This window comes from Humulus lupulus, chromosome X (assembly GCF_963169125.1).
Source record: "Humulus lupulus chromosome X, drHumLupu1.1, whole genome shotgun sequence".
In the NCBI taxonomy this organism is placed as follows: domain Eukaryota; kingdom Viridiplantae; phylum Streptophyta; class Magnoliopsida; order Rosales; family Cannabaceae; genus Humulus; species Humulus lupulus.
In genome coordinates, this window is record NC_084802.1 from 49,908,464 (window position 1) to 49,919,621 (window position 11,158).

The 11,158-nt window shown below is 37.7% G+C and overlaps 1 protein-coding gene and 1 long non-coding RNA gene across 3 annotated transcripts; both read right to left on the reverse strand.

Annotated features, from left to right (window-relative positions):
* Positions 1-935: 935 nt before the first annotated feature.
* LOC133804336 (uncharacterized) lies at positions 936-1,962 on the reverse strand. 2 transcript variants are annotated; one of them, XR_009878435.1, is made up of 3 exons: positions 1,848-1,962; positions 1,137-1,506; positions 936-1,053 (listed from the first exon to the last, which is right to left on the reverse strand). It is a non-coding gene; the product is annotated as an uncharacterized LOC133804336 (long non-coding RNA). The 2 variants fall into 2 exon arrangements; XR_009878434.1 differs by having other exon boundaries at positions 1,137-1,567.
* A 133-nt stretch (positions 1,963-2,095) lies between these two features.
* On the reverse strand, positions 2,096-4,052 carry LOC133805801 (plastidic glucose transporter 4-like). The gene is made up of 5 exons (XM_062243954.1): positions 4,040-4,052; positions 3,791-3,925; positions 3,107-3,253; positions 2,943-3,016; positions 2,096-2,215 (listed from the first exon to the last, which is right to left on the reverse strand). The coding sequence occupies exons 1-5, from the start codon at positions 4,050-4,052 to the stop codon at positions 2,096-2,098; spliced, it is 489 nt and encodes a 162-aa protein (XP_062099938.1).
* Positions 4,053-11,158: the final 7,106 nt, after the last annotated feature.

Sequence of the window (11,158 nt, forward strand, 5' to 3'; positions counted from 1 at the left end):
ACTTCTGGAGTAGTGTCATTTGGTGCCTCAACATCTGGAGTAATGTCCATCGGTGCCTCAACTTCTGGAGCAGTGTCAATTGGGGCCTCAATTTATATTGTATTGACTCTAGAATGGCTGCCAAAGCTAGAATGACTATCAAAGTTAGCTTGCATATGTGCCATCTTGGTTGATAATTCTTCAAACTTGGACATGAACGATTCTTTCAACTTTTTAATCTCTTCCCTATGTCGTATTTTGGATTGTCGTTCGAACTCAATTTGTTTTTTCTGCAAGCCTCTTAGACCCCCCCAACAGGCTTATGAAAGTAGTCTCATTGTGTGACACCTCGACTCTAGCCTCGAACAAGACCGGGGTGCTCAGCAGTACCTAACACTTATGTTAGGATGTCATTTGTTCCGATTTCAATCAGTTTGCCCTCTTTTCTTTGCTCAAGCATGTCTTCCTGTACAAAATTTAATCAATTATATATTTGTTACTAAAATATAAAACAATTACCCAAAGTCATTTAACATTTTACAACTTACGATGGCCTCTCCCTTGACCTTGTCACGCTCAGTGACATAGTTGCCAGAAGAATCTTTTCTGGCCTCCTTCCAGAGTATAGATCGATCTATTTGCTCTGTTGTGCCCCACTTAGCTTGCTGCATGTAATAGAATTAGGTCAATTTTAACATCAAATGAAGAAAACATAAAATCAAGCATAATACATTCTATATATGTACTTACTAAATCAGCTTCCAATTCAGTATAGCTATGGCGTGAAGTCCTATGAGGTTATTGTAAATGATTACGCCTTTCTTGTTGTAATTTTCTAAAATCTTGAAACTCTTTGGATGTCCTTCTCTTGAAAAATTCTTTCCAATGTGTTTCTTCTATATGATAGCTTGGTGGAGGTTTATCGAGACCACCAGGGTTTGCTTCCAAAAGAGATAGGTCATTAAGGTAAGGGACTATAAACTTCTTGTTCAAATTACATTTGAATTGTCTCCACTTATTACCCACTGAGCCAATAATATTTTTTCGCATATTCTCATCTAGGTGGAAAGCTAGCTGCAAATAGTTTAAGAAACTTTGTAAGCAAAAGAAAATATAAAACTCATCAATTTATTTCAAAACATAGTAAAATGTCTTACATTGACATCCTTCCATAAGCTGTCCAATATAGATTTAGGAACTTCGCGCCAATTGTCAATGTTAATTGGCACCATACTTTTGGCTTGCATTCCTAAATAGCATTGAAGCTCTCTGTTTGGGGTCCTGATCGATTGCCCCCTGCTATTGAACCTCAAATGGCGTTTGATTCCTTTAATTTTATCTGCTATGATCTTCGTCAATCGCACTATGCCTCGTGTCCGCTTATGTGTTTTCTTTTTATCTTCCGCGTTCTCTTTATTATTATCCTCCTCCTCGTGGTCAACATCCATGGAACCACCATCAGTCTGCTCATCGATGGAATCAACATCAGCTTGCTCATCATCACCCTCTAGGTACTCCTCAAGAGTACTGAAAATAAATGTAAGAAAATTTCCTTCACTTCATTTGACTTGTAGGGAGAAAGGCAGTGCTGCCAATACACAATGCCATTGTTTCAACACGAAACTGAAGCAGTATGTATTGTCTCAAAACTATATGATAAGAAAAATAATAGTTCACCTTTTAGGCATTATTTTCTTTTTATCTATATATATTTCATTTTTTTCCCTTGCCTTGAATATAGTATAGCTAAGGAAAGCATTCTCTAAATAATTCATCAAGTGGAAAGTACACAAGTTCAAAGAAATTTGATTATATAGGTACGGAAACACTGGTGCATAACATAAAAAACAGAACAAAAAGTCACTCACCCAATGCATTCCTAATGACAAAGCAACTGCTTTTGCTCTGATTCTTGAAGCAAATATCTCTGGTAGAAGAAGAGCAGGCACATGACCAGCACCAAGTGAAAACGACAAGACATAGCTGTTAATGAAACAAAAGGCCAAGTTCAGGAATTCACGGTGATAAAATGGTCACTGTGAAGGGACTCACTGAGTCAGAGTACTACTACATTATATTTATTTTTGAAGGAAAAAAAGAAAAGAAAAAAAGCTTTTCAAAGGCTGCCATGAAAAGTAAAAACTTGCAGAACAGTCCCAAGAACAGCAAGGGGGCCAGAATATGGTGCCAGAACCTTCCAAGTAAAGGACAGAGAAAGCAGCATCATAGAGGCAGCCTAAACAAGTCAGCAAGAGCGTTATCAGTTTTAATAATACCATAAACTGAGAAAGTTTCACATTGAAAGACTCGAAAACAGAACATCCCACACGCTACTTGCAAGGTTTCAAAGATATCACACTTCTGTCAATATATATTTTATGTAATTGGGAACACAGCAACAGGTGAAAGTAGTACCATCAATATATGTCTAATTCAAGCACTGCCTTATTGGATAGGTACAAACTTTGCTCTTGATAACTACATAAATTCATTAGTAGTTGATTGGTAGTAAAATAGAATTTTCTTCTCTTTATAATCTATGTAGATTCAGTGTCCAAGTTTACAAGCTACATGATTAGACTCTTGTCAGTGCACTAGTCTAATATTGGATCAAGAGAGCAAGACTAAGCAATCCCAAGTACAGATTGGATAAGTTCTAGAAGCTTCCTCTCCCTAAACAAGAAAATTGTCTACTTTCTGTTTGAGTCTCCTTTCAATCTTAGTTCTTAAATACAGATTCATCCCTAATGTAACTAACCTAGCAACAACTTAAAAAAATCCTACAATTATATTCTTAACAGAAAAACTGAGCTTTAACAACCCTTTAACATATACAAAGTTTATCACTATATTCTTGAATATAGTGGAATACAAGAAAACATAATTTTTTTACATCAGTTGATGAAAGTATAAATACGTATATCTATATACAAATAAATGTTCATGGGGAAAAAACACAGTACCATTCCACCAAAGCTTGTGATTAGAGGACTCTTTCTTCCTTGTCTATCCATCAAGGATGATGCAACAGCTGTGCCTAAAAGAGAATCAGTTGGAAGTCTTTATGGCATGATGCAAAGTGAAACCAAAATTTAGAAAACCAAGTACAAAAGACACAGAAACTAACCAAAGACATTTGCGGCTCCAACAAGAGCACTTGCTGCAACATCAGAGGCAATCCCCACACTACGGAATACAGAAGTTGAATAGTATACAACAGCATTGATCCCAGCCAACTGTTGAAACAAGAAAAGTGTTGCACCAACGCTAACAACTGCAACAAGAAATAGTTGTCATGGAAAAAGAAAGAAAGGAAAAAGATTAACAACATTAATTCTCAGCCTAGTCTCTCTTCAGCCTATATATGCAATCATATTCTGGTAGGAGAATGCAAGATGGAGATCAATTTACGTAATAATGGTTTCTTTATTGAAAGTTATATTTCCTTACTTATTGCCTTGCAACCTTTTCTTCCTAGTATATTTATGTTGATTCAAACCCAGTTTCACATTATATTGAGATTTTACTTCTCTTAAAGTATCAAAATATTTACTACCAGAAGAACTTGAAATTTTTCAGTCATGACGACGAAATTAATTGCAATGCAACAATGTTCAACAAACACAGAATGTGGTGGCAACTTTGATGGAACTTTGAAAATTTGTACAATATGTGCCCCTTCAATCAATGGGAATTACTCTAGTTTTGGTCTTCAAGAATTATGAACTTGACAAATCATCTTATTATCTAAAGCACATATTCATCTCTTCACAATATTTGACAAAAGAATTCAATCAAGTTATGTTTCTACCTTTCCAATAGCGGGTACTAAACAGATCAAACCAGCCTGCGTCAGGTTTAGTCGAGCCTTGGCTTCCAGCTGATAAATCTCGGATAACCTCAGCAACTCTCTCCTTTCCATTTAATGTTTTGATAGATTTTTCAGCTTAAGGAATCTTCCCTTGCTGCCAAAGGAAAAAATATAATATATATACATATATATATTCATTAAATGAACAACTAATACAAATGATATGTACTTATCAACAGCTTAAGGAACCCATCAAAGCCATTAACAACTCCACTAGCATCAGAAAAGAACTTCTGAGAGAAAAACCTGAAAAAGCCATCGAGGACTTTCTGGAGAGAAACACATTCCAACTTCCAGTAGAATAGAGGGTATAGCTGAAATTCCAAACATTGTCCTCCACCTAATATTCATAATCAAGTAATAAGTATGCTGAAATTCTAATAAAAACGGAAAATAATTAAACAAACTATGCGCCCATGGAAGAGAATAATAAATAATAGTTTGTTTATTGTCAATATTGGTGGTAAACACCATAGATATTACTTTGAATATGTTTGATAATTTTTTTTTTTGATATATTCCCTTCAGAGCAGTGTCTATTAACATGTTTGATGAAATTCCTCCAGTATATTCTCTTGGGTGCAGACTCACAGAAGACAGAAGAGTTAGTCTAATCCATTTGAGGGATGTAACTTCAAAAACTACCATTTGACACTATTTTTAAGCTTTAAATTAGTATTATGTGGTTCACAAAATTATTTTCATTTTATTTCAAATCCAAAAAGGATCTCATAACCGATTTACTTCACTGAACACTTTGCAGACTTTTACAATAGAAAGATAAAGCTTTATGTTCATTCAGATCATAATGAACTGTCACTTTACCAGGCCACATTCCCCATCAATCGGTTTTTGAAAGGATGGAGATGGTAGGAGAGAAGGGTAGAAGGCGAGCAAAATCAATTGTTTGGCAAGAGGGAAAGTGGGAGGGAGATGAGAGATGGAGGGATGAGGTCTCCCTCCTAATCCTCCAAAATCAATCCCTCAAAAAATGGGAGGATGAGAGAACAAAACAAAAAATGTAAATTACAAAATTATTCTAAAAAATTAATAACTATTTTATAATAGGTAATGTAGTAAGTTTATATATATACTTGCCATCCATCTCTTCTACTCTTATCCCGATATCCATCTCCTTCCATCATACTTCACATCCTTCCAAAACTGTCCATCCATCCAATCCTTCTTCCATCCTATCATAGGAAAGATTAATTTTGGAGGATTAAAATGGAGACTTCATTCCTTTATCTCCCCTCTCCCTCTCACTTTTCCTCTAGAAAATGCCTTAAAATCCAAAAAGAACAAGATTGTCTCTCTTATTGTATCAGCTTTGATCCCTTTGCTCTGAATTTTTGAAAAAAACATTTGTTCCAAAACAGTGAAGAAAAAAATCAATCTTGGTGTTGTCAAGACAACTCTCAGCTGTAATAACACCTTGAACACCCAAAAATAATTCCTACACAATATCAAGATCCTGTAATGACACCTTAGCACCAATAATAAACATTTATGCACTCAAACTCAGTACAAACAATGAAACAAACAACTGGTATGCACATGAAAGAATTAAGAACAACAACTCTTCAAACAAGTACTTTAAAACTCAACAAAAACCAGCACTTCAATCTTTTATGTACACATAAAACTCTCGGTTGCAGAGTGATTCTCTTAATTAAAAATAATTCCAACACAAAAAAATACAGTGACTATATTTAAAGTATTTTCTCCATATTAAATTGAATCTAAAAAAAATTACCTCATAAACAATTGGAGGTCTGCCTAGTTTACCCCAGGGTGGCCTGGTTCTTGTGTCGGCGGGGGGGTCGCCTGGTTCTTGCGTCGACGGGGGGGTCGCCTGGTTCTTGCGTCGGCGAGGTCGCCTGGTTCTTGCCGAGGCTGAGTGTGAAAGAGAGCAGCTCGACGTTATGGAGAGAGACGAGAGCTGAGTTCTTGCAGAGGCTGAGTTCTTGTAGGGGCTGAGTGAGAGAACGAATCGAGAGGGCTGAGTGTGAGAGAGAATAGATCAAGCGGGTGAGCTGGTGAGCGTGAGAGAAAAACAATTGAGGCTATTTTGAGTGAGTTTCAGAGAAGCCAACTGGTAGAATTAAAAGATTAGGGATTTTTCTTGTTTTGTTAAATTTCATTTGGGGCTATTTTTGCGATTGAGGGCTATTTTGAGTGAGTCTCTTATTGTTTTGTTTTATTAATTTCGTGTATATGACTCATTACTTTCAAAAAAAAAAAATTATATCACATATGAAACATGCAAACATTTTTTTTCTTTTTTAAAGAATAATCTTTTTTTCACAAGTGGATTAAATTTTTTTTATATGAATTATTTTTAGTTTAAAAAAAATAAGAAACATATGCATGAGTAATATATCTTAATATTAGACATATGCATGATTTTATTTGATTTAAGTTTTAAGTATTATTAATATAATATAATTAATTAAAAGTATAATATTATATATAAAAATTTAACAACTAATTAAAGTATTAATAGATATGTCTAGACAATATTTTTTATAAATATTAAAATATATATGTGATCCAATAATATTAAATATATTAATACCCTTTTAAAAAAAGGCTTATTAGGATTTTTTTTCCAGACTATTACGACTACCAAATCGTGTCTCCTGAATTTTTTGGCCTGTTAAAAATTCCCCCTGAACTATTCATGTTATTAAAATGAGGGACTTCCGTCCAATTTTGCTAACAGAATAGTGATATGGTGACACTGGAGTGCTGATGTAGATTGCTACTTGTATAATTTAAAAAATAGATAGGCTTTTACCCCCCAAACTATTACAGTTACCAAATTATGCCCATCGAATTCTAAAATTTAAAATTAAAAGGATATTTTGAATATTTGATTTAAGTTTTAAGTATTATTAATATAATATAATTAATTAAAAGTATAATATTATATATAAAAATTTAACAACTAATTAAAGTATTAATAGATATGTCTAGACAATATTTTTTATAAATAATAAAATATATATGTGATCCAATAATATTAAATATATTAATACCCTTTTAAAAAAATGCTTATTAGGATTTTTTTCCGGACTATTACGACTACCAAATTGTGCCTCCTGAATTTTTTGGCCTGTTAAAAATTCCCCCTGAACTATTCATGTTATTGAAATGAGGGACTTCCGTCCAATTTTGCTAACAGAATAGTGATATGGCTACACTAGAGTGCCGATGTAGATTGCTACTTGTATAATTTAAAAAATAGATAGGCTTTTACGCCCCCCCCCCCCCCCCAAACTATTACAGTTACCAAATTATACCCATCGAATTCTAAAATTTAAAATTAAAACAATATTTTGAATATTTAAAAGAAAATATTAAAAACATTAAACTAAAAAATCATTTTTTTTTAAATTAAATCATACAAAATAAAAACTTAAAGCGATATAGGCGACACCAAAGTTGAATATCGCAAGGGACCCACATGAGCCCAGTCTGTCGACGATGTCACTACCCACATTCTGACGCATGCCCAACACCCAAGCCAATTTTTTGTTACCATCAATTTTTTTTTTAATTTTAATGATTTTTTTTCATTTTTTTAAATATTCAAAAGATTGTTTAATTGTAAATTTTTAAAAATCAGGGGGCACAATTTAGTAATGGTAATAGTTCGGGGGCAAGAATACTATTTATTATTTATATTATAAATGAAGCATTGACGTGGCAATACCACATCGGCCACCAAACTACCACATCACCATTCCATTAGCGAAATTGGAAGGAAGTCCCACATTTCAGTAACGTGAATAATTAAGGGGGAATTTTTAACCAGTTCAAAAATTTGGGGGGCACGATTTGGATCGGTAATAGTTCGGGGGAAAAAATCTCAATAAGCCTTAAATAATAATAAGACGACGCACATAAGACAACAGTCTAAGTGGAACTATCTAATTGTGTTAAAAATAAACACGTGACGACATTCTTCTAAGAACTGTTGTCTAATGTAAGTTTTGTTGTGCATGGCATGACGGTTCTAGAGAGTCAGTCGTCATATGTTTATTTTTAACATAAGAAGACAGGTCTACTAAAACCGTCGTCTCATGTGTGTCATCTAAGTACAGTTTTGTAGTAGTGTCATATAGTGGAATATACCTTCTAAGGCCCAAGTTGTTGGGACTCGAGAGCGTAGGACAATCCGGTGTTCCATTTGACAAGGCATTAAAGTTAATCCCAAAGATTGCGAGACTGGGGTACAACACTAAACGCCCAAAGCGTCTAAACACTAAGAGGAAGATCTTCAAGCTCTAAGTATAATGGATTGCCTAAGCCCTGAGTTGTTGGGACTCAAGGGCATAGGACCGCGTTAAGAGTTCTCACTTGGCCTCACACTAAAAGTTACTCTCGAGGACCACTAGCTTGGGGGACAAAACTAAGTGCCTAAAATTGTCTAAATACTGAGAAGTCGATAAAGACTCGAGCCACCAAGACTCGAGCAGAAGACACTCCTTAAGCATCATTCGCATGTTTGGCTCCTCTGTGAATGAAAAATCCATGTCCTTGTTATTCTTCCATGCCACAAACTGGGTGTCGTCTGCAATCATGCCGAGGTCCCTTTCCAGCTCCTCTACCCAGAGTTGGAGGTGTCTTTCTCCCGAGAGAGGTTCTCGGCGCAGGAGGAAGCATGCGCGAATTTGTCCTTGGTTTGGTGGCCTCCTTCTAGACTCTAGCCAGCTCTGCGGAGCAAGTTGAAGACTCCTCGCGACTTAAGCAGAGCTCCTCCCGAGCAGCGGTGAGATTCAGCAACAGCTTGTTGTTTTCCTCCTGCACGGTCCGAGTATGACCCCTAGCATCTTCCAGCAGCTTTGCAGAGGTGTCCTCAAGCAAAGAGAGCTTCGAGTACTTCGAGGCAAGCTGAGTCTCCAACTCTAAGGCGCGAGCCTTGAGGTCCTCCATCTTCTTCTGGAGTCGCGAGTGCTCCACCAATGAGACCGTTGTCTCCTTGAGTTGGGCCATCTCCTCCTAAAGCTCCTTTAACTTGAAGGACCTCATGGAAACGATGTCCTCGAGCTGTTGGTGAAGGCCACATTCTGCACCAAAACAATACTTGTTAGCTCAATGAAGAACTTAGATAAAAAAAAAGAATAAAAAATGGGAGTAAAGATTTGAGACTTACCATCAGGGAGAAGTGGCGACTGGAAACTATCAGTGAGACCTCGTTGTCGGTGGAATAACGAGAAAATCTACTGAATGGCATGTCACACAGGGACCCCGCCAATCTCTAGAGTAGCTCTGCGACAAGCAAACCTATCCTTTCTCCAACTCTCCCCACGAGGAAAGGCCCCAGCTCCTCGCAATTGGGAGGAGCAACTAAACCATGTGGTCTGTCTTCCCGCAGGCATTCTGCGAGGACTTTGAAATCCTCATTTCACTCGTTAATACGGGCTTTGAAGTACTCAACCACCCGTCGGTTCCTTTCAAAGTCCTCTCCCTCGAAGTGCTTGGGAAAGACCACCAAGCGCGATGTCCTGACTGGAGGATGGTCAGGCACCTTAGAAGGGATTTCCTTTCCCTTCCGAGAAGACCCCTCATCTCAAGGAGGGGTGATCTCAAGGTCAATGACCTCATCGGTGACCACTGGCTGCAGAGGAGTGGCCAGTGCAGTAGCTGTTGGAGCTGTCGGGGGTGGAGGCGCAACCACCGGGGCTAGAGACATATCAGCTAAGGACAGAAGCACCGCAGTCGATGCCTCCAGAGTGTATTTGAGAGGTCCCTCACTCTGTGGCACTGCTGGCTGACCAAGTTGTACAATCCCATGCTTTCTGCACAAAGAGACAAATCTAGTTAGTCCTCGAAGGGAAAAGAAAGGAAAGATAATTGTAAAGGCAAATAACATGCATGCAAGACACAAAAGAAGTCTCCTCAGGAGCCCCCACCATCATAAGGCTCCTCTGAGTGGAGAAAAAAGTGGACAAACTCACGGATGAGTTGACCCATATCCTGTGTTGTGTTGTGTCGTATTGATAAAACCATATCGCATGCATGGACGTCACCTCATCCAGAGGCACAATCCCTTGGGGGTGTTTCCTTCTCTTTGGATGGCAGAGAAATACATTTATGTGGTCTTGATAGTCCTGGTACTCCTCATCAGTCCAGGGACGCCCCAAAATTTTCCCACACTCGAGGAGTGATGGCGAGAATAAGGAGTAGTCAGGTTTAGTTCCCTTCATTACATGATGGGCGTAGTAAACAACTATTGGAGATTTACCTTGAGGCATGGAGGATGACTAGATCCCAGCCTCAAGCTCCCCATCCTCTATCACCTCCACGACGGCTTTTATCACGAGACGTTATCTGTGTGCTCCTCGCAAAGACACTATTCATACTCGTATTGAGCCTTCGCTGCAATATACTCCATGTCGAGCCGAGCCTCGTAAAGGGACTTCTTCGAGTAACGAAAGCTGGTAAGGGTCACAGAGCTTATCCTTTGCCCCTCCCGAAGTAGGCCATACTGCTGAAGATGATCCTCAGTGAGGAGGAAGCTGAGACTCATCTCTTCGTCGAGTAAGGCATTCATTTTCTTGAACCTTCTGTTGTAGGCGTGAACGAAAGGTGTGCGGTGAAAGGGACCTGAAAAGAAATGGTTAAGTCTAAGGATAAACTACGAGAGGAAGACTAATAAACTAAATGACCCGAGGGGTAACACTTACCAACCCTGGTGAAGTCTAGGAAGAAGGGTCGGGGGGGGGGGGGGGGGGGGGGGAATATTAGTGTTTGGAAGATTAGTGGGATTAATTGGGAATCTTAAGTGGAATTTGAGGTTTAGCGGGAAAATGACGGCAAAAGATGATTTTTCCCTTAGGGGCATCAAATAGCAAGGATTTAGGCTAGGGGCGTTATGGTCATTTCCCTAGCCTTGGATTACCTTAGTTACTATAGTTATGTAGAAGCTAAGGAAAGAAAATCATAAACAACACTTCACTCAATCCATTCTCTCTCTCTCTCTCTCTCTCTCTCTCTCACTTGAAGTGTTTGGGGAGTTTTTGAATTTTGAGGAGAATATTCTTGGAAATCTAAGGAGCTTAGATCTAGGATTGGTTTATTGGTGGCTTAGGGTTGAAATTCACAGTTGAGGTAAGGAATCGTACTATATTTTTTTAGTGAAATTCTGTTATGGTTTAAGTTTGGTTGAGTTTTAAACTTTAGCTTGGGTTTTGAGTTTTGGTAAGGATTTGGTTTGGTTTTGGGGGTATAAATGCTGCTTATTTTGTGTTAGTAAGTGTTCTATGCTCAATTGAGGACTTTGGGGCAACTTTGGGGCTA

Bases quoted from the DNA above. Each gene is read 5' to 3' on its own strand.
- LOC133805801 (XM_062243954.1), bottom strand. The intron at 3,017-3,106 runs GTTAGTTTCTGT...ATTCTCTTTTAG, and splicing joins TGGAGCCGCAAATGTCTTTG to GCACAGCTGTTGCATCATCC. The intron at 2,216-2,942 runs GTACTGTGTTTT...TGACTTGTTTAG, and splicing joins TCACAAGCTTTGGTGGAATG to GCTGCCTCTATGATGCTGCT.